The 23,609-nt window shown below is 37.4% G+C and overlaps 7 protein-coding genes across 7 annotated transcripts; 4 read left to right on the plus strand and 3 right to left on the minus strand.

Moving 5' to 3' along the window:
* Window positions 1–204: 204 nt before the first annotated feature.
* CKS1 (cyclin-dependent protein kinase regulatory subunit CKS1) lies at window positions 205–642 on the plus strand (the record flags this gene model as incomplete). The annotated part of the gene is made up of 1 exon (XM_056229326.1): window positions 205–642. The coding sequence occupies one exon, from the start codon at window positions 205–207 to the stop codon at window positions 640–642; it is 438 nt and encodes a 145-aa protein (XP_056086124.1).
* A 467-nt stretch (window positions 643–1,109) lies between these two features.
* On the plus strand, window positions 1,110–8,216 carry MEC1 (protein kinase MEC1; the record flags this gene model as incomplete). The annotated part of the gene is made up of 1 exon (XM_056229337.1): window positions 1,110–8,216. One exon carries the CDS (start codon window positions 1,110–1,112, stop codon window positions 8,214–8,216), a length of 7,107 nt encoding a protein of 2,368 aa, XP_056086125.1.
* A 274-nt stretch (window positions 8,217–8,490) lies between these two features.
* SKDI02G2480 (uncharacterized protein) lies at window positions 8,491–9,030 on the plus strand (the record flags this gene model as incomplete). Its single annotated transcript, XM_056229348.1, has 1 exon — window positions 8,491–9,030. One exon carries the CDS (start codon window positions 8,491–8,493, stop codon window positions 9,028–9,030), a length of 540 nt encoding a protein of 179 aa, XP_056086126.1.
* Window positions 9,031–9,264: 234 nt separating this feature from the next.
* On the minus strand, window positions 9,265–10,833 carry SKDI02G2490 (uncharacterized protein; the record flags this gene model as incomplete). The annotated part of the gene is made up of 1 exon (XM_056229359.1): window positions 9,265–10,833. The coding sequence occupies one exon, from the start codon at window positions 10,831–10,833 to the stop codon at window positions 9,265–9,267; it is 1,569 nt and encodes a 522-aa protein (XP_056086127.1).
* Window positions 10,834–11,164: 331 nt separating this feature from the next.
* ATG42 (carboxypeptidase C) lies at window positions 11,165–12,679 on the plus strand (the record flags this gene model as incomplete). The annotated part of the gene is made up of 1 exon (XM_056229370.1): window positions 11,165–12,679. The coding sequence occupies one exon, from the start codon at window positions 11,165–11,167 to the stop codon at window positions 12,677–12,679; it is 1,515 nt and encodes a 504-aa protein (XP_056086128.1).
* Window positions 12,680–12,862: 183 nt separating this feature from the next.
* Window positions 12,863–22,135, minus strand: IRA1 (GTPase-activating protein IRA1; the record flags this gene model as incomplete). The annotated part of the gene is made up of 1 exon (XM_056229382.1): window positions 12,863–22,135. The coding sequence occupies one exon, from the start codon at window positions 22,133–22,135 to the stop codon at window positions 12,863–12,865; it is 9,273 nt and encodes a 3,090-aa protein (XP_056086129.1).
* A 380-nt stretch (window positions 22,136–22,515) lies between these two features.
* On the minus strand, window positions 22,516–23,526 carry BMT2 (25S rRNA (adenine2142-N1)-methyltransferase; the record flags this gene model as incomplete). The annotated part of the gene is made up of 1 exon (XM_056229393.1): window positions 22,516–23,526. One exon carries the CDS (start codon window positions 23,524–23,526, stop codon window positions 22,516–22,518), a length of 1,011 nt encoding a protein of 336 aa, XP_056086130.1.
* Between the last annotated feature and the right edge of the window lie 83 nt (window positions 23,527–23,609).

Below are 23,609 nucleotides of genomic sequence, written 5' to 3' on the forward strand. Positions count from 1 at the left end.
ACAAGATATATGGGTCAGGTGATTTTCTTCGTCTCGTGATATGGGATAAATAGTGACTGGAGCTCAGTGCATGAGAGGACAGCGGGCGGTAGTGGAGTGCACATCTGTTGTATATATTTCAGCTTTGTTGTAGGAGTTCTTGGGACTGCTGGCAACGTTGGATACAATCAGACAGACACTCACTTATCTCCGTCCTACAGCGCTATGTACCACCACTATCACGCTTTTCAGGGCAGAAAACTTACTGAGCAGGAGAGAGCTCGCGTGCTAGAGTTCCAGGACTCCATACACTACTCTCCGCGGTACTCGGACGATAATTATGAATACCGGCACGTGATGCTTCCAAAGGCTATGCTCAAGGTCATTCCTTCCGATTACTTCAATTCGGAAGTGGGGACCCTGCGTATTTTGACGGAAGACGAATGGAGAGGTCTGGGCATTACCCAGTCTCTGGGATGGGAACACTACGAGTGCCATGCGCCAGAACCGCACATTCTGCTGTTCAAAAGACCGCTAAACTACGAGGCGGAACTGAGGGCAGCCACTGCTGCTGCTCAGCAACAACAACAACAGCAGCAACAACAACAGCAGCAAACGCAATCGATTTCGAACGATATGCAGATTCCTCCGCAAATATCCTAGAGCTCCATTACCGCTGTTCTCGAAGCATTGCTCTTTCGGGCTCGCAACATCGTATGATGTACACTCTGTACTTATTTTTATAAAGAAAACACACAAGCAAGCAAAAAAAACGAACCAAAAAAATGGAAAAAAATGAAAACAAAACAATAGGTGTGAGCCATAATCTTCACCAACAAGCATTAGAATATAAGTAAATCTATATATTGAATATCCTTCAAATGTATTTCGTCTTCTCTTTTCCTGTAAATCAAATATGTGGAATTCACGCTTAAAATTAGAGAAATAGAAAAAAATACCCGCCGACGGACAGTTTTTAAGTAAAGAAAGAGATGATCAATAAAGACAAAGCAAAGCGGAAACAGCAACAACGATAATACCGATAAATGATCAATAAAGACAAAGCAAAGCGGAAACAGCAACAACGATAATACCGATAATACATACTGCGCAAGGACGTACAGGACTGCATGGAATCACACGTCAAATACCTTGACGAGCTCATACTGGCCATAAAAGACCTAAACTCTGGCGCGGGCTCGGGAGTGCAGGTCAAAAGAGTGCCTCCGGACCCACCCTCTTCTCAGGAGTACGCCAAAAGTTTAAAGATCCTGAATACCCTCATAAGGAACTTGAAGGACCAAAGAAGGAATAATATAATGAAATATGATACAATTTTTGCCAAGTCTGTTTCTGCCCTCGCCCTTCTGTTGAAGTATAATCCCTTTCTACTAGTCATGAAGGATGCTGATGGGAAACTCCAAATACAAAGGCTGATAGACGACTTTCTTGGCATATCCGTTTTGAATTATGATAACCATCATAGGATATGGTTTGTGAGGAGAAAGCTGGGCAGCTGGTGCAAGGATTGTGTACAGTACTATGGAAAGGCCGTTAAATTGCAGCTTGCTGCACATTTAGAAAATGTCATGAATTTTCACGAACAAGCTTTGACAGATGTCCTTTTGGGTAACACGGAACTCGCCATGTTCTATGACACGTTAAGAGGTTTATACGTCCTTTTATACTGGTTCACCTCCGAGTATGATACTTTTGGGAACTCCATAGCGTTCTTGGATTCTTCTTTAGGGTTCACCAAATTTGACCTGAATTTCCAACGTCTAATAAGAATCGTTCTTTATGTATTTGATTCCTGCCAAATATCAACATTAGAATATGCCGAACTTCAACTCAAATACGTTTCACTGATTGCGAATTATGTTTGCAACAGAACAATAACCACTACCCTGAGCGCACCAACACTAGTTAGTAGTGAACAACTGAAATTCGCTTTGACTACTATACATCGCTTTTTGGATAGCAAATGTGGGCTCCTAGATAATGATCCCACAATGGCAAAAGCGATTTTACGACTTTATTCTCTCTGTATTTCCAATGATTTCTCAAAATGCTTCATAGAGCACTTTCCCATTGATCAATGGGCAGATTTTTCGCAGAGCGAAGTTTTCCCATTTACTCAATTGACCAATAAAGCTCTCTCAATTGTTCATTTCGATTTAAAAATAAGGTCCTTGCCTGTTGAAGCTTTGAAGTACAACAATAGATATAAAATTTGGACTTACCAGCCGGAACAGGACTTGAATATGAAAAATGTTACTTCCCCATTTGATGATCGATATAAACAACTAGAAAAACTAAGATTATTAATACTAAAGAAGTTCAAAAGTACACAAAAGGAAACGTTACTCCAATACCGCCTAAACCAATTAAGTCCTGGTTTCTTTCAGAGAACTAAAAACGATTTTAAATTAATTCTAAACGAAACGTCAGTATCCATTCAAACATGTTTTAAGACAAATAACATAACGAAGCTGACATCATGGACTGTAGTTCTCGGACGGCTAGCGTGTTTGGAATCACAAAAGTTTTCGAACAATCTTCCGAATTCTACAAGGAATATGAATGACTGGTACGTTTGTCATTTATGCGATGTTGAGAAAACTGGGAATCCGTTTGAACGAATATATTCGGATAGACCAGAAGCCGCGAATAAATCAGAAGTCTTCAAAATGCTCCATTCAAACTTCCTATCTCACCCTAACGTGGAAAAATTTAGTGAATCTCTACTAAGCGGCATCTTACTTTCCCTGCAAAGAATTTTCTCTCACTTTCAACCACCAAAGCTTACGGATGAGAATGATCAAATTAGCAAGACTTTTGAAGTAGTTCAAAAATGCTTCATGAATACTAATAGATATCTACGTTTATTGAGTAGCAGAATTGTTCCTCTGCTCAATATATCTGACTCACATAATTCGGAGGATGAACATACCGCTACGCTCATAAAATTTTTACAGTCTCAAAAATCACCAGTCGTAAGAGAAAACTTAGTTATTGCTTGGACACAATTGACATTAACGACTTCCAATGACGTGTTTGACACCCTACTTTTGAAACTGATCGACATTTTTAATTCCGATGATTACAGTCTTCGAATAATGATGACTTTTCAAATAAAAAACATGGCCAAAATTTTAAAGAAAACACCTTATCAATTATTATCACCAATTTTGCCTGTTTTACTAAGACAATTGGGAAAAAATCTTGTGGAAAAAAAAGTTGGATTCCAAAATCTAATCGAATTATTGGGCTACTCCTCTAAAACTATTCTTGACATTTTCCAGAGATATATCATCCCTTATGCTATTATTCAGTACAAAAGCGATGTTCTAAGTGAAATTGCCAAAATTATGTGTGATGGCGAGGCTAGTTTAATTAACCAATTGAAAGTGACTTTGTTGAAAAAAAACAGTAGGCAGATATTTGCGGTGGCGCTGGTGAAACATGGGCTTTTTTCTCTAGATATATTGGAAACTCTTTTCCTTAACAGGGCTCCCACTTTTGACAAACGATATATTACAGCCTACCTTCCTGATTACAAAACATTGGCTGAAATAACAAAGCTCTACAAAAATAGCGTTACCAAAGATGCAAGCGACAGAGAAAATGCGAACATGATTTTGTGCTCTTTGCGGTTTTTAATCACTAACTTTGAAAAAGACAAAAGACATGGCTCGAAATACAAAACTATGAATAATTGGACAGATGATCAGGAACGAACTTTTCAAAAGAAGTTACAAGACAATATTTTAGGTATTTTTCAGGTATTTTCGAGTGATATACACGATGTTGAAGGTCGCACCACTTATTACGAAAAATTAAGGGTTATCAATGGTATTTCCTTCCTTATCATATATGCACCAAAAAAATCCATAATTTCTGCGTTAGCCCAAATTAGCATTTGTTTGCAAACGGGACTTGGACTTAGTGAAGTTCGATATGAGGCATTCAGATGTTGGCATTTGTTGGTTCGCCATTTAAATGATGAAGAGCTATCTACTGTTATAGATAGCTTAGTAGCATTTATACTTCAAAAATGGACCGAATTCAATGGAAAGCTTCGAAATATAGTATATAGTATACTGGATACCCTAATCAAAGAAAAATCCGATTTGATTCTGAAATTGAAACCGTACACTACACTAGCTCTAGTAGGCAAGCCTGAATTGGGGATTTTAGCTCGTGATGGTCAATTCGCAAGAATGGTGAATAAAATAAGGAGCACTACAGACCTTATATCCATATTTGCTGATAATTTAAAGAGCAGTAACAAATATGTCATAAATCAGAATTTGGATGACATAGAGGTTTATCTGAGAAGAAAGCAAACAGAGAGGTCTATTGATTTTTCATCGAAAAAGGTTGGCCATACGTCCGATATAACTTTGGTTCTGGGTGCTTTACTAGATACCTCTCATAAGTTTAGAAATTTAGACATGAAATTATGTGAGAAATGCGCAAAATGCATTAGTATGATTGGTGTTTTGGACGTTACAAAGCATGAATTTAAAAGAAGTACTTATTCGGAAAACGAAGTTTACGACCTTAATGATAGTTTTCAAACAATAAAATTTTTAATATGGGTGATCAACGATATTCTGGTTCCTGCATTTTGGCAAAGTGAGAATCCTAGCAAGCAGTTGTTCGTTGCTCTTGTTATTCAGGAATCATTGAAATACTGTGGTCTAAGCTCAGAATCATGGAATATCAACCAAAAGGAGTTATACCCAAATGAGGCTAAACTATGGGAAAAGTTCAATTCTATCTCAAAGACCACAATTTATCCGCTCATATCTTCCTTGTATCTCGCACAATCTTGGAAGGAGTATGTGCCGCTGAAGTATCCTTCCAATAACTTCAAGGAAGGATATAAAATCTGGGTGAAAAGATTCACATTAGATTTATTAAAAACAGGCACAACAGAAAATCACCCCCTGCATGTGTTTTCTTCTTTAATTAGAGAGGACGATGGCTCACTATCAAATTTTTTGCTTCCTTATATTTCTCTTGATGTTATCATTAAGGCGGAAAAAGAAACTCCATACGCAGACATCTTAAGCGGAATCATCATTGAATTTGACAGCATATTTACATGTAATCTGGAAGGGATGAATAACTTGCAAGTGGATTCTTTGAGAATGTGCTATGAATCAATTTTTAGGGTTTTCGAGTATTGCAAAAAATGGGCAACCCAATTCAAGCAAAATTATAGTAAGTTACATGGCACTTTTATCATAAAGGATACAAAAACAGTCGATATGCTTTCGAGGATAGAAAAGTTTCTACAAGCTACACCTTCAGATTTATTAGCTCAACGCTCCTTAGAGACGGATTCATTCGAAAGATCCTCTCTATACCTTGAACAGTGTTATCGAAAAAACCCTCGTGATAAGAATCAAAGTGAACAACTACTGAAAAATTTGCAAATTACATATGAAGAAATCGGCGATATTGACTCCCTCGATGGTGTGTTGAGAACTTTTGCCACAGGGAACTTAGTTTCCAAAATCGAAGAGTTACAATATTCAGAAAATTGGAAACTTGCGCAAGATTGCTTTAACGTACTCGGTAAATTTTCAGATGAACCCAAAACTACTACCAGGATGCTAAAGTCTATGTATGATCATCAACTATATTCTCAAATACTTTCAAGCTTTTCCTCTCATTCTGCAGATGATAAAATTTCATTAGCTCCAGAGGTAAAGGAATGGTATAGCATAGGCCTTGAAGCTGCAAACCTGGAAGGTAACATCCACACTTTGAAAAATTGGGTAGAACAAATAGAGAGCTTAAGGAGTATTGATGATAGAGAGGTGCTTTTACAGTATAACATTGCCAAAGCCTTGATTGCCATCTCTAATGACGAGCCATTGAGAACTCAAAAGTTCATCCACAATTCCTTTAGACTTGTTGGAACAAATTTCATAACAGCGTCTAAAGAGACGACGTTGTTGAAGAAACAAAATTTATTGATGAAATTACACAGTCTATATGACCTCAGTTTACTGTCTTCTGCCAAAGATAAATTTGAATGCAAAACCAACACTACGATACTTGATTACCGAATGGAACGTATCGGAGCTGACTTTGTACCCAATCATTACATATTATCAATGAGAAAGTCATTTGACCAATTGAAATTGAATGAACAAGCAAGTGCAGACTTAGGGAGAACATTTTTCACCTTAGCCCAATTGGCGAGAAACAACTCTAGATTAGACATAGCTTCGGAATCACTGATGTATTGCTTAGAGAAGAAGTTGCCTCAGGCAGAGTTGGAGTTTGCTGAAATACTATGGAAGCAAGGTGAGAATGATAGAGCTCTAAAAATAGTACAAGAAATACATGAAAAATATCAAGAAGATTCTTCGGTTAACTCTCGTGATCGTGCTGCCGTACTACTAAAGTTTACCGAATGGTTAGACCTTTCGAACAATTCGGCGTCTGAGCAAATTATCAAACAGTATCAGGATATCTTTCAGATTGATTCCAAATGGGACGAACCCTATTACTCTATTGGGTTATACTATAGTAGGTTACTTGAACGGAAAAAAGCAGAGGGTTACATTACTAATGGCCGTTTCGAATATAGGGCAATATCTTACTTTCTATTGGCATTTGAAAAGAACACAGCCAAGGTGAGAGAAAATTTACCAAAGGTAGTCACGTTTTGGCTAGATATTGCTGCCGCATCAATTTCTGAAGGTTCCGGAAACAGAAAGGAAATGTTGAGTAAAGCAACAGAAGATATATGTAGTCATGTTGAAGAGGCATTGCAACATTGTCCCACATATATTTGGTACTTCGTTTTGACTCAGTTATTGTCTAGATTACTACATTCTCATCAGTCATCGGCCCAAATAATAATGCATATACTTTTAAGTTTGGCTGTTGAATATCCATCTCACATTTTGTGGTATATTTCTGCTCTTGTCAATTCTAATTCTCCGAAGAGAGTTCTTCGTGGGAAACATATTCTAGAAAAGTATAGACAACATTCGCAAAATCCCCAGGACTTGGTTTCTACTGCATTAGATTTAACGAAAGCATTAACTCGGGTTTGCTTGCAAGATGTCAAGAGTGTTACAAGTAGAGCAGGTAAATCTTTAGAAAAAGACTTTAAATTTAATATGAATTTGGCTCCATCCGCAATGGCGGTTCCAGTAAGACAGAATTTAGATATTATTTCCCCTATCGAGTCTGACTCAATGAGGGGCTACCAACCATTTAGGACAGTCGTTACTATAATTAGGTTTGGATCATCTTATAAGGTATTTTCGTCACTAAAGAAACCTAAGCAATTAAACATAATAGGATCAGATGGCAATATTTATGGAATAATGTGTAAGAAGGAAGATGTTCGACAAGATAACCAATATATGCAATTCGCAACAACAATGGATTTTCTTCTGAGTAAAGACATAGCTTCAAGAAAAAGAAATCTAGGCATAAACATCTACTCTGTGCTGTCCCTTCGAGAGGATTGTGGCATATTGGAAATGGTACCTAACGTTGTTACTGTAAGATCAATCCTTTCGACAAAGTATGAAAGTCTAAAAATAAAGTATAGTTTAAAAAATTTACATGATAGATGGCAGCACACTGCAGCAGATGGGAAACTAGATTTTTATATGGAGCAAGTGGAAAAGTTCCCTCCGATATTATATCAATGGTTTTTAGAAAACTTTCCAGACCCGATTAATTGGTTTGCTGCTAGAAATACTTACGCCAGATCTTATGCCGTCATGGCCATGGTGGGACATATATTAGGTTTAGGTGATAGGCATTGTGAAAATATCCTGCTGGATATACAGACGGGTAAAGTTCTCCATGTTGATTTTGACTGTTTATTTGAAAAAGGGAAGAGATTACCTGTTCCAGAAATTGTCCCATTTAGATTGACGCCAAATTTACTGGATGCATTAGGCATTATTGGAACGGAGGGAACATTCAAGAAATCTAGTGAAGTCACATTGGCTCTAATGAGAAAAAATGAAATAGCATTGATGAATGTGATTGAAACAATCATGTACGACAGAAACATGGACCACTCGATACAAAAAGCCCTGAAAGTTTTGAGAAACAAGATCCGTGGTATAGATCCGCAAGATGGGTTAGTTTTGAGTGTTGCTGGTCAGACGGAGACATTGATTCAAGAATCAACATCGGAAGAGAATTTGAGCAAGATGTATATTGGCTGGCTCCCGTTCTGGTAGGTACATCACTATACAAATAGCGCTAGAAATTTCTCTTGATTTCGGTCCTTATTTGCTGGTTCTTATCTCCGGTGGAATTAAAATAATTCTTAATCCCGCTTCAGGGGACACTATTCCTTCAAAAAATGTCCATGCCATATAAACCAACATATATATATACGTAAATATCTAAAATAGGGACTATTCTTTGCATTTTAGAAAAAAAAGAAACGAGTTAAGTCGAACTCACATATAATAGTCGGACATAATAAGAAAATTCGCAGAGGAAATTAAAATGGTCGTTTTAGATAAAAAATTATTGGGAAGGTTAACTTCTCGCACGGTTCCATTAGAGGAGTTAGAAGATATGGAAAAACGTTGCTTGTTGTCTACTTTCACATGTCAAGATGCCTTCGATCTAGGAAATTACGTGAGAAACGCGGTCAAGGAGAACTTTCCAGAGAAAGCGGTTGCAATTGATATCTCCTTACCAAATGGACATTGCTTATTTCGTACAGTAACGTACGGCGGTAGTGCGTTGGATAATGATTTTTGGATCCAAAGGAAGAGAAAGACAGCGATTCGATTCGGACATTCGAGCTTCTACATGGGTTGCAAAAAAGGAGACAAACTACCTGAAGAAAAATTCTTCTTAGATTCAAAGGAATATGCTTTTCATGGTGGTGCTGTCTTAATTCAATCCGAAAAAAGTGACTACCCATATGCTTGCTTAACTATAAGCGGATTGAAACAGGAAGAAGACCACTTGATGGCGGTCACTTCTTTAATCGCTTTCTCCAATGAAAGCCTAGAAGAAGACTTGAATTTGGATTAAGCAGTATGAGCAAAGAAGCATGTATATATATATATATATATATATATATATAGTATATATATAATATTGTTTGATTTCTCCCACTTTCCTTTTATGTCTCCTCTTTATAGAATATTTTACCCGTTACTACTATTACTTAGTCACAAGCTTTTACGCATATATATCGATTGCAGTTGCTTTTCAAGCAGTACAAGGGACCCCAGTTACTTTTCGTCATCTGTTATGAATGTGCCTTTAAGATTGAAAATTTAAACGATCGTTATTTTGGCCCCGCAAAAAGTGCGGTAGTAAGCCGTTTATTCTCCACTTCCATTTCAATTTCCTTCTGGCTTCCAAGAACCAAGCCATTGACTTTGAACCCATTACCTCTTTATTAGGATGATTTTTACTTGCCAAATCGTTTTCCAGTAACTGCACTTGTAATCGTTCTATAAGTTCTCTGGAGAAACTGTCCTTTTTCTTTGAATTTTCCTTTCTGTAGTTCATCTTATTATCTTCTCTGTCTCTACCGATTTTTATTGGAGCATCTGTCGATAAATGGAATGATTCTGCTGAATTCTCGAGATCACTAAATGTCCCGCTGCTTAGATTTGAATCATCCATAGAGGATTCGAACTCGCAATTTTCAAAAAATTTTGCTGCTTCTTCATATTTAACCGTGCATTGCTCACAAACAATTTCTTTGTAATGCCCTGAATTCAAGAGCTTTGAGCTGATTTCATATAAAGCTTTCTCGCAGATGACACATTTTCTCAGTTGAGAATGAACATTCAATTCCGACAAATAGAGGTCATCGTAACTTTTAGTTGAAGAAGGGATACTGAATAGATTAACCACCATTTTCTCAATTGAAGTTGGTATGGATATATTACTCATTTCACTTTCTTCTTTGATAAAATTCAGGGGATTGTTATTTCCATCGATATTTTCCTCTGTATTTTTCAGAATATGGGGTATTAGCGTCAATGAGTTTGGCTCAAGACTATTTCTATTTGAATCCTTATTAATTTCCGGATATGAATTTTTTACTCTTAATGGAATGTGATTATCTCTTCTTTTATTCAGTTTCGATTTCAAATCTGAAATAGATACCATTTTTTTTGTTGATTTACTTTGGGTATAGGGTATGTAATCTTCAACCAAGACCAGTGGTTGTGTATCCTGAGAGAGACTTTCCGCTAGCTCAAAGTTTTTTGTATCCAAGATTGGCCCATAACTGACATACCTGTTACGTTTGTTGCTATGTACTCGTAGTTCATTCATGGGATTTAACCTGGGTCGTTTTTTATTGTTTATATATTCATTATTGTCACTGTCGTCTTCATTCATTTCGGTATTGCATGGTGGTGCGATTGGCAAAGAGGTGAAATTTTTATCATCAATTAGATCTAATTTGGAAACGGATTGGTACAGTTTTGATGGAACTTTGGGTTTGGCACCAATTAGTTGTGAGCGTCGCTTTCTTACATTCAACAACTGTTGATTATGATTTTGATTTTGGTTTTGATAGGGGGAATTCCTCTGCGCTGGTCTTGTCTGTTTGGAAGGTGTGCTATTACTGTCAAAGATAAATTCTTTCTTTTCAAATTGCCACTGCAACATGGAATTGTTTTCGTTATCCTGGATTACGGGAGGAGTTACGGGCCTGGAAAGCATAGACCCCGTGGAAATATCACTAGCTATAATACTTAATTTATTATTGGTGTTGCTGTTTGTATTTGAGCTGGTATTGGAGGAAAGCAAAGACAATGAGTTTGTGTCTACGGATTCTAACACCTTAAAGTGAGTCTGATCTTTCTCCATCCCTTTAGTTTAAGTTTCTGTTAGTAAACTTATTTGACTATTGAAGCAATCCGAATATACAAAAGTACTAAATCAGTAGTTTTAACTCGTTTACATCAATCCTTTTTCTCAAAAGTTGTTTGAAGTTTTTAAAGATGTTTCTTGTTTACAATGTGATCAATTTAGGTAATTTGCTGCAGGTGGCTGGAGCGGCGCTAGCATTGTGTGAAAGGCGAGATAACGCTTTGTTATCGCGATATATCAGGGGAAAAGAATTATTTATATAAGGAGGCGAATTCTCCTTCCAGATTGAAGTTGAAAGCAATTAGACAACGAGCAATAGTGATACACAATGAAGTATTTGAACTTCACCTTTGTGTTTCAGTTCATAATCAGCATTAATTATGCCTCTTTCTGCGAGGCATTTTCTCTTTTTGGAGATGGCAAATCCTTTGCCAACTTTGGTGAGCAACTAAAGTCCCCTCGAAATACACAGCAGACACTCAAAGCAAATCGCTTTGACTCAGATGATCTGCTAATGACAACTTTGATCTCACCTATTGATACAGGTTATAGCTTAAGACTTAGGACTGTAGATCCTTCTAAGCTAGGAATTGACACTGTTAAACAATGGTCTGGCTACATGGACTACAAAGACTCCAAGCATTTTTTTTACTGGTTTTTTGAAAGTAGGAATGATCCTGCCAACGATCCTATTATTCTTTGGTTAAATGGTGGGCCCGGTTGCTCCTCCTTCACTGGATTGCTATTTGAACTAGGACCCTCGTCAATTGGCGCCGACATGAAACCAATCCATAACCCTTATTCCTGGAACAATAATGCTTCGATGATCTTTCTGGAACAACCTTTAGGGGTCGGATTTTCTTACGGTGATGAAAAAGTTTCTTCCACGAAGTTAGCCGGCAAGGATGCTTACATTTTTTTGGAACTATTTTTTGAAGCCTTTCCTCATTTGCGTTCGAACGATTTTCATATTGCGGGAGAGTCTTATGCAGGTCATTATATTCCTCAAATTGCTCATGAGATAGTTGTAAAGAACCCTGAAAGAACGTTTAATTTAACCTCTATCATGATTGGGAATGGTATTACCGATTCTTTAATTCAGGCGGATTATTATGAGCCGATGGCATGTGGTAAAGGCGGCTATCGACCCGTTCTTTCATCGGAAGAATGTGAGAAAATGAAAAAAGCCGCAGGTCGCTGTCGTAGATTGAATAGGCTATGTTATGCCTCTAAATCAAGTATTCCATGCATACTCGCCACGACCTATTGCGACTCCGCACTTTTGGAGCCGTATACGAAGACAGGGCTCAATGTTTATGATATCAGAGGACCCTGCGAAGATAATAGCACTGACGGCATGTGTTATACTGGTCTTGGTTATGTTGATCAGTACATGAATTTTCCTGAAGTTGAAGAAGCACTGGGCTCCGATGTGCACAATTATTCCGGCTGTGATAATGACGTATTCACGGGATTTTTGCTCACAGGTGATGGAAGCAAACCATTTCAGCAATACGTTGCAGAACTATTAAATCACAACCTTCCGGTATTAATTTATGCCGGTGACAAGGATTATATTTGTAATTGGTTAGGAAACCATGCTTGGACTAATGAGCTAGAATGGATCAATAAACCTAGATATCAAAGAAGAATGTTAAGGCCATGGATTAGTGAAGAAACAGGTGAAGAGTTAGGACAAGTCAAAAATTACGGCCCTTTCACCTTTTTAAGAGTATATGATGCAGGCCACATGGTGCCCTATGATCAGCCGGAAGCAAGCTTGCAAATGGTTAACAACTGGATTTCTGGTAACCGTGAATTTTTCAAGCACTCTTCGCCTTGAACGCTTTTAATGTATTCTACACCTACTTAATCTATAATTAGGTGTGTTCAATTTTAATATCCCATCTCTTATGATCTGAATGTTATTATTAGATTCTCATTTTATTTCAACAAATGTACAACAAAAATATAATTAAGAAAAATATGTGGACGTATATAATCGCTGTCTCTCTCCAAATTGAAATTAGGAGGAGGACATTCTTGCCAGAATCATCGTTGCTAGTCTCTTTCTTTCGTAAATTGCTATTTGATGCTCACCTTCTCCCTCTAGCTTCTCCAAATGATCTTGATCAAAAATGTCCAGCGGTTTCACGACTGATAAGCCTCTTTTCTTCAGGAGGTCAATCATCTCACCGTTAAATGTTTCCAAATAATTGAATTCGCTATGAGTAACAAGCATGCCAATTATTTCGAAAGAGAGAGCAACCGCTTCAGATGATTGTTCTAGCGTTGATAACCTCCTGAGTTCCTTTCTTGTCAAAGTATAGAATCTGAAGATACAAATAGGATTGACTTTAAGCAAGTATCTCATGAGCAGGGCAAAACGAAACTTACACGGCTCATCTGACATGATGCAACTAAACAGCAAAGCTCCTTGATATAGGACTATGTTTGATTTCTCTGAGTCTGAACTTAGCCAGTTGATCAAAGTTAGTGGTACTTTAATCGTATTGTTTAAAGGTAGCAGTTCGTCCTCGAAGCCAATTTCAAGTAATAAGGTAGAAAGTTGTTCAGGACTCAATACTAAATGCAGCAAAAAAAGGTAACAAAGATAATCTGAGGATTTTGGGTTTGATTTTCTTTCATAGTAGGTGTTTTTAAAAAGGGCCTGTAGGCAATCTAATGCAGCCCCCTTCACAACAGGGATAGATAAACCATTCGCAATGAATCCTAAAATAATGTGCGGAAAATTATCTTCGTTCCATATACATCCATTGTATGACTCTAATTTTGTTAGAAGGGTAGCAGCAAATTTTCTGGACTCCATTAATTTTCTTGCTAGTGATTTGCCGTCGAAATCAAGTTGCAAATGGACTGTGTACAGTTGCTTCAAACAGTTCACCATGAATAGTAGACCTCCTTCAAAAAGTAATGGATGAGGGGATTCCACACATATTGTAGCCAGCCAGAATAGCTCTTTCATTAGATCGGAAGAGGGATCCAACCCTTCAACAATCTTGCTATAGGTGAAAATATGGGCTATAATTATGAACATCTGCTCATCGTCCACAACTGGCTCGGCAAAAACTTTCATAGTTTCAACCAGGAGTTCTTTACAGAGAAAAAGGGACGTATGAGACTTACTCATAATACCTAAAATCATCATAGCCCTCGCAGAGAAGAATGACCTATGGCCGAAAATCGCATCCATTAGATACTTCTTATATTTAGTTTCCCATTGAGCGCTTTCTAAGATGGAACCATATTCCATTAAAAGCATAATGTTCCTCGTGAAAAGATCTAATGTGCTAAACTTACTCGAAAAGGAGGAAGCTGTGAAATTTGGCAAAACTCTCCCTTTTTCTTGGCTGAAACCGGAAATAAAGTTCAACTTTTGACGAGCAAAAGTTGCACAGACTATATCTAAATTCTTTCTATTCCTCTCAGGCAAAGATTCATTGTTGGTCAAAGAATGACAAACATTCATCAACAACTCATACAAAGAAACTCTTATTTCGGAAGGACCAACATCGATTAATAAAGATACGACAAAGAGAATTTCTGGTAAATACATCTGAGAAAGTAGGGGCGACTCAAAAAAGATTGATACGCTAATTTTCGATAAAATAGTAAGCTCAGACCAACTATGAGCGGATGCCTCAACCATAAGAGAGGGTAGAAATGATTTGATCATATTAATTAGTTTTTCTATTACTTGGCAAGCAATTTCTGCTGTTGGGAAGCTGGTTAGTATCGAGACTGCCTTTATCCAATCCCTATTTTCGGAATCTCTATCCAACGCATGACTTACTATTTCCTCAACTATTATATTTGTGAGACGACCATCCAAGGCCAGTAAGAACCATATTTGTTGGAGGTAAGCCGTCGTGAAATTTGGCTCTTTCACTGTCAGTCTGATTAAACTGTAAATAATACGGGAGATCGCCTCCGGACCTTCTTCGTCGTGCGCCAAATATACATGCTCATATAAGTTTGGCACCCAGTAAGACAATGAACAGACAACCGTAGGAATATGCTCTTGAGGAATAACATCATTTTCAAGACCATCCAGCATATACTTCCATATATATGGAGTTAGCTCTGCTGACGATTCCGAGAAAGCCTTGAATATTAGAGCCAAAAATGTAGTAGTATCATCGGGTACATACGTCTCTGGGGATTTGTGAAGTCTTGTTCCAAAATCCAAGTCGAACGCTTCTTGGGTTGCTACAAGGAGATTGTATGATATATTTTTGACGAGATCGTCCTCATTGAATAGACCAACAAGGATTACCAGCGATAAATGCGATATAATCTCACCTACTTCTTTTACATTGCAATCAGACGCACTCACTGCAGAAGAGGATGTCGAAAATGAAACGTCGTTCGAAAAATCGGTGCCAAATTCTTCTTCCATCTTTAATTGGGTATAATAAAACATCTTGACAATTTCTAGGTACTTAGGGCCGCAGAAAACCAATTTTTCTTCATTGTCAAGGCTTAGAGTAAATTCTGAAGACACACCAGTGGTGTTAGAGACATCAACTGAAATCAAATCTGATATCTCGTAAACATTGTTAAATTTAATGCTGAATGTTCTCTCTGTTACAACGGCTTTGTACAGCTGCGGAATTTCATGTAGGACTTGAAAGTACTTGTTTCCTATCTTTAATGAAACGGGACAAAACTTCTTTTTTTCTTTATCATAAAGAGTAATGTCATGCAAAGTAACTCGCACATCTTTCAAAACCTCTAAACTTCTACTACTTAAACCCAGCGATTTTATTAGACTTTGATCACTATTGCTGTTAATGAAACAATGAGGTATCTCAGTTACGAGATATGGGTTCTCTACAGTGTATGATGCAGCCCATTGCTCCATGAATGATTTGTTGACATTGAAATAATAGCACCCCATACAATTCTTTGATGCTTGCTCAGGTATCAAACCAAAAAATAGCGTGGTTAGCTTTTGAAAATTTGCTTTCCCACCATAAAATGTAGTGCAATCAAGAATCACATAATGCTTTGAACACCACATTCTCGCGTATATTTGCAATACTTTATAGACTAATGAGTCCATGATGTAATTGTTGTATTCGCAATCGGTAAATGTCACAATTATGATCTGTATACCATCTAACGTCATTGACTCATGCACAAATGGTGCATTTTCTTCTTCTTCTTTTAAATCCACCTTCTTGAACGCATAACGACTCATGAATTCATATAACGAAGGGTACTTTTCTCGATTCTCGACGACAAAAGGAGGGATTTCATTTTTGATTTCCATCTGAGGTTGACCCAATACTCCAAGAATTTTATCGGTGAGCATAACAGTATCCTTTAGAAAATTAAATTCCCCTGGTAAATTGGATTCTTTGATGATTTCCTTCCGTATGCTAAAATCATTAAGATAAAGAAATTTGTGCAAAAAAGAATAATCAAAATCTATCGGAGTGGGGTCTTCCCTTACATTAACGACAAAGTTTTCAGTAGGCATTTTGCATAATTCTGACAAGAAATTGAATATCTTTTCACTGCAGGCATTTAAAAATTCCTCTTTTGAAGCTAAGATATCTCTCTTGAAAACATTCTCCGTGCCATTGGCTAAACTTTGGATAACTCTTGCCAGAGTAATAAAAGGCTTTCTATCATGAGCATGCGTGACAATAATTATATTTTCTGAATCAGGACTTACCAAGGCAGGCCCGATAAATCTCAAAAATACGAATGAACCTACTGCAATGTATGCATATTCAGGAAAATTGACACTGACAGAGTTATAGATCGTTTTACAGATGTCAACTAGTTCTAATGGAAAATCACCAATGGAGTTCGTAATTGAATCAATCAGTTTTGTCATGTATTTTTCGAATAAGTCCAACATCTTTTCAGAGGTTTCAACTCCTGGCTTCATTTTATCGATTTCAAAAGACTCCTTATTGTCGACTATCTCTTGCAAAACAGGTCTCAATGCTTTTATCAAATAGTTATTACCTCTGGACCTTGTATAAAGCGACAAAGCCCTAGTTGCACAACTATTACTTCTCAGGATATCGTCAGAGCGTGCGGCCCGTTTGATTTCTTGTTTGAGCAGCTCGGTAACAAGGATATGAGACGCGTTTCGTGTATCGAAAGCGTTTAAAAACCCACCAGCATATAAATCAACATCGGCAGGTGAACAAGCCAGGCTGCCAAAGAATGCAAGTATCGGATTCTTAATTATATACATCAGCATATCGTCCATCGCCAACGTTTTGTCCATTTCATGCTTTTCAAGATTGATTGGATAGTTTGACACGATATCTATGAAAACTCTTAAAAAGGCAATTCTGATATCCTTATTTGCAGAGTAACCCATTGGTAATGTAAATTTTAGAGAAACACTGACATTGGCATTAGACAAATTTGTTAATGCAATAATTACATTCTCATTGAGTATACTAATTTTATGTCTCAATGAAACCGGAAACTGGCTCAGGTCCGCACTTTTTTCCAAACCCTTTAACAGTATAGTAAAGTGATTACCAAATGATACTGTAGAGGACCTGTTCCAATCTTCCTTTGAACTTGAAGGCGGTATCTCCAGCGGAACGTTGCGCGTCAGATAAGCCAATGCCTTTGCAGACTCAATTGAAGTATCAATATAAAGAAAATCTTCGTCTCTTTTCTGCAAATCCATCTCTCTCAATGGTTTTGACAGGTTCTCAAAATTGTAGTCTTTATTGATGGACAGTTTAAACCAGCTGATAACTAATTTTAACCACTTATTTTTCAGATGAAAATGGTTTGAAATACCAAGGTTCATTTCAGAGTGTTCAAATGCTCTGAACATTTTGGACATTTGAATAATTCCCTTATAATATTTTGATGATTTTGCAGAAATTTTTTCGACTGTTTCAGTTAGTTTACTAACAGCGTCAAGTAAGTCAGTGAGAAACAATAACATTATTTTTTCATCATCGTCCCTCTTTAATATGGTCCTTATTATGATTATGATCTGTTCCAGCAAAACGAAAGATGAATCCTCGTGCGGCTTTGAAAGATCAATGGACATCAGTCCATCTATCTTCACTCCTAAATTATCAAATAACAAGTTGAAAGATAATGGGTGCAATTCAATGCTCAAAATATCTCTTGAGTTTTCTCTAGTCAATAAATTGGGATTATTCAGCCACTGGCACTGTTTTGAAACAAAGTAGTTCATCTTTTTTGTTAGTTCACATTTAAGTTTATTATGAATTTCGTACGCGGGATTCCGTAAATCCGGTGATGACATATCTTCGTTAGTGACCGCGGCATTTTTATTTTTCTGCAGCTCCTGCATATCAGAAAGAATGCCTGACATTGAAGCCAAAATGCCTGCCAAGCTTCTAAAATCCACTAGTTCCTCTTGTGTAAGTGATTTCGAACAGCTGAAGTAAAACCACTTCTTGTGAATTATGTCCATTGAATCAAGCAGTATTGAATCGGATCCTTTGATATAAGTCAGAATGTTATTTCTCAGACGACGTTGAAAGGCAACTGATCCTGAGGCAGTAAAGTTGTCTTGGGCCATGGCATCAATAAAATCAATGTTGTAAATGGAATATTGATCTAACGGTCCTACGTGTTTCTGGTAAAACCTCAAGGAATGTAAAAATTCACAGCATGATATTTTTATCAGGCGTGGTGTATTTCCACGACTACAGTATAATGAGATGAAAATCCCGCTTCCAATGGCGCCTACTAATAATGGTAACGTCAATCTTTCCGTTGTGATAATGGCCTGGACTAAATTATGTTTCTCCGCCAAATTCGATAAATAAGAACGAACCCGTTGGAATTTAACAATAATATCCAGTAACATTTCTCTCTTAGCATTTTCTAGCTTAAGATCAAACAACGAAGATGCGAACAGAGTTACAGCATATGTACATAACAAATAGTGGTCATTCAGCACTCTTGGGTCAAGTTCATTATCGATATCTTCAAAGGTTGCTATGTAACTTAACGGGATTTCAATAAATGCACGTGCTGTCACTTGTAATCTTTGATTAGAATCCAGTATAGCCACAAAAAGTGGTTTTATAATATCCGTGAAAGTTTTTGGAAATTCAGTATTAGCATCTGGACGTATAAACCAGTTTGTCATCCTTTTGAAGATGCTAAAAATATTCATCATGATTTTCCTTGCTTCATCATTATCAGTTAGTATTATCCTATTATGAGAAGACTGTCTCAGTTGTTTATCATCTGTAACTTTCTTTGACTTGTTTGGCTTTGGAGATTTAATATTCTTCAAAATTGTGGGAGTTACCGTCATAGAATGACTCGATGGAAATCCAGCACCAGACGAAAGGATCGATAGAGGTGAGGGTAAGTCATTTTGTTGTAATTGCGGGGGGGAAGAATAGGGACTTTGTCGTGATCTTTCGGAATCGTTCGGCGAAGCGTACCTCTTGCTCGTAGGAACCCCGGATAATCTGTGGGATAACGGATTTGCATTGCTACTTTGCTGCGATTCGACAGGATTTGTTGAAACATTGGACAAGCTCAAATCAGAAGCGCTAGATTTATTTGATAAAGTTGGCAAGATTGATTGAATTTCCCAAGTGCGCACATGGGTGATGTTACTTCCAGAATTGAATGATAAAGGTGATTGAGAAAACGAGGAGACTAATGAAGCATCCGAAGAGTTATGAATAATGTTGGTTGGCTCATTGTAAATGCTGGCAGCGACATCGAAACTGGCATGGTCATCATTAGAAAGTGTCCTAGCAGCATCAAATTGATCTAAAATATGTCCATCCAAGATAGAAGAAATAATCTTAGTTACGTTGTCATCAAAATAGGGAGTTGCCTTCAACAAAATATCAGCAATGATGCAGAACAATCTTTTTAACGGAGAAGATGTCCTTTCTGCGATTTCTTCGTGCAGTTTTTTAGTGCTTACCAAGTGGAAAAATACCCTAAACCCTTCAGTATATAATGATATTTTAGGTAGGTTTATGTGGTTTAGCTCCCTTTCCAATTGTAAATGTCTTAAAAAAAGATCAGGATCTAACTGCAAACCACTTGCAAAAAATTCCAATTGTAAACGTCTATGAGTAACAGGATTTCTTTCAATACAATGTGAGATAAAAGTGTTCGTAGTGGCAGAATTCCAATTGGTGCCAACCTCTAGATTCTGGCCCAACAAGTTGAAAAATCTCTTTGTGAAAATGACAGAGCCAATATTCGGATCGATCTGAGATATAGAAGAGGTCATTGCCATTAAGAATAAAATTGATCTAATAGAATCAATTAGGGAAATATCCGAAACGAATTGTCCACCATTCAAATTTTTGATTAAATAAGTCAGAAATTTTACATTACGCTTTCTACCTTGTTGCAAAGTAAGCTTCTTTAGGCCATGTGTAAGATGCTTAATACTTGGATTCTTCGATGCTGAGCTCCAACTTGAAGTATTAAAGTCCTTAGAATTAGTATTCATTATTGGTTCTGAAACTTTTCTGTATGAGTTTGAGTTCATATCGTCATAGACCTCACTGTCTAATAGAGTCAAGACAACCAAAAATCTTAATATCGCAGTGTGAGAAGACAATTCTGATCCTGTATAATTGGAATAGAGCTCCATGATGTTTTCCATATAGTTTAAAGAAGAATGCACGTCTTGAGGCTGGGAATTGCTCTGACTTGGATGAGGATTCGTATTTCCCATCGATGTGTTGGAATGTTGCGAGTTGTCCCAGAAAAAAGAGGAGTTACTATCATCCAAATTGAGGGACTTCCTACTTGAATTGAACGATGAAATATCATCTAGGGAAAAAATGTGTTGTGGAATATTATTAAGATTAGCGTTGTCGTTACCATTATTACCGGTATTCGTATTCGTAGTAGTGGGTGTATTAGTATCTGAATGTGTTGGTGCTGCTGTGTTCGATGTAGCTGTGCTCGCATCCACTAGTGTTGAGGCTATAGGAGACAATGGGAACCCTATAATATTTGAATTCAAAGGCGAACTCAATGACGCCATTTGGGAAGTAGGAGATGCATCATTCCCAGGGACAAACTGGGGTGGAGAAACATTACCTGAAACATTTGTACTTGATTGCTTTGTGGACAATTTTGATACAGAGCTTGGACTATTGGTACTTGTCGTCTTTGATGAAGAGGAGGAGTGGTGAATAAGATGATGGTGATCATTGTAGACATTGGTTAATGATGACGATACGTTAAAAGTAGAATAGATGTCGTCAAATAAAACTGAGACCAATTGGGATATGGTCGCCTTATCAGATTTATTCGAGCCGTTATTATCCGATGAAGATGATGAATTATTATCATCTGATAGTAATAAGTTGGTATAAACTTTGACGTATTCCTTTGGCCTTGCCATTATCCAAAACAAAAATGCTTTCGAGGCATAGTATAATAATAAGGAATGAAATATGGTTCTCTTCATATAACTCGATAAATGTTGTAGAATATCCAGGTATGCCAGCAGATTTTTATCGGTCAAATATGTACAACCAAATAGATCCAGATGGTTTACTACACCTAATTCATTCGAAGTATGTGATATCAACAGAGGCGCAACTACTTTGGTCTTTACGCATTTAGTAAATTCTGTATGATTGGAGGCAGCTATGAACCTTTGGATATAATCTATTGTTAGATCTATTTTCTCGGTATATGCTGGATAGTTCCTCTTTTCCAAAAATTCTTGTGAACCGGGCAAAACACTTGACTTTGCAACGGCAGTATTGCCAGAAAGATGGTGCGACATGTTCTTTAAAACCTTTAAAGTCCTCGTATTGAACTTTAGTCTAGAAACCAGACATAATAAAGAGGTGGCTAAATTCGGATTAATTCTTGTATCCTTGGGTCTAGATGTGTGGAAGTTTGGTCTATGACTAGAAAAGCCTGGTTTATAATTATCATTTCGAATTTTTTTAAAGTCATTGTTCTGATCCCAGTAATATTCAAAAACATCACTTAGTAATCTCAAAAGAACCAATATGGAATGTGCAATATCATCAGTAATGTTATCGGAGGTAATTTCTTCATCTTGAACAATCAATTCAATCAAGCCGATTGTGTTCTCGATAATTGTGTTCAGATCTTTTGTGATGGCTATATTTAGAATGACGGACCTGCACGAATTGAATATCTGGTCTCCTTCCACATCAGCATACGTCTTCAAATTAGATTCTATGGGGAGAATCAGTAAAAGCCTATCATAAAAAAGATGTTTCGTTAAGGAAGCTTCCATTGGAGGACTTTTATTCTTCGGATCACTTTGACTCATTTAGCGGGGAATTCTAATCTTCCTGTCTACTATGAGATTTATTTGGTGGGCAAAAGGTAGATGATACCTGGCTCTGTAAGCTATCTTCAATGTTTTTGCTAACGGGTTGAAAAATGCTTTGCGCCCAACGCCATAAAATGATCTCAGCGTAAACGGTGCTAGGACTGTGTATATAAACAGAAAAATAAAAAATCCAGTCGATTCTGAACGTCTCAATCGTTATGCAGAACAACAAAGTTTATAAATCGATTTTATAGGGGCAGTTGTTTCTGTAGTCTTTCTTTAAGCAGCACTCATCCGGTCATTTATTACTCACGTTTCGTAAATATCTATCTATATTGTATCCCTTTATAAAAAACTTCCAGGCGGCGTCGGCTCGCTCAGAGGGTAATGCCAAAATTGTTCAGTCCAGGGCCATCGCTGACTCTGATTCTCTTGGGAGGGCCTTTTGGTGACAAAACCATCTGCCACTGGTACAAGCAATAGTACAGCTTGTTGCTCTGATGACTGTGAAGCATTGTGAGCCCAAGGGATGCGAGAAGCTTTTGTAGCAGCGATTCATTGCAGTATCTTGAATGTGTGACGCAGGCCTGTGGCAGAACAATAAAGACGTAACCCTGCGGCCTGAGAAATTTGATCATACGATGGCACATCAAACCACGGTCCTTGTGATTCTTAACAAAATTGAGCACCAAAGAGCATGATATCAGATCGAACTTGTCATTTTCGTTTTCTGGCAGCGGTCTTTCCATAAAATCTTGCTTGGTAACGCCTTCATGTTTTTCTAAATCTATACGAACCACATGTTTAAAAAGCCCACAGCGGGATATGTGATTCTCAGAACTTAATGAGCCAATCTCTAATGCCGTGGCTCCAGGATGATCCGCCAACAGAGGCTTGATCCATTTCTCGAGTAACTTAGATGTGTCTCCCCCGCGCCCATTCAATTGGCCATTTTGACTTGCAATTTGATAGGTTTCCAATCCGCCCAATTTATCAATTTGACTCATTACATAGCCAAGCAATGCGTACATCACGGTGATTTTACTAGAATCTTTTAGTTTCGCTTCCTTTTTTATCAACGAATGCAGCCTTAACAGTTGTGTTTCCATGGCTTCATTAAAAACCTGTGATTTACCGTCTTCATAAGACTTGCTCTGTTCTGTATTACCTTTCGTGCTTGCCCTAACGATGGCATCATTTTTCTTCTCATTTGCCTCATCCAATTTTTCCGTGAGACATAAAAACAGGCATATGGATTCACGTTTGTTGATCAAATGGTGAAATCTTCGTATTATTCTTCTTGTCTTCTGCGGTTTGATAACTTTCGCCACATCATTTCCCACTTGATTTCTCTTGCCCGTGATGCTCTTGGACTTTCTAGAGTGCATTCCAGTACGTTGGCAATGCCACTTCACTAAAATACCTTTTCCATCGAGGCCAATTTTAGCTCACCGTCACTAAAGTTTATTCT

The sequence above is a fragment of the Saccharomyces kudriavzevii genome, assembly GCF_947243775.1.
Source record: "Saccharomyces kudriavzevii IFO 1802 strain IFO1802 genome assembly, chromosome: 2".
NCBI lineage: Eukaryota > Fungi > Ascomycota > Saccharomycetes > Saccharomycetales > Saccharomycetaceae > Saccharomyces > Saccharomyces kudriavzevii.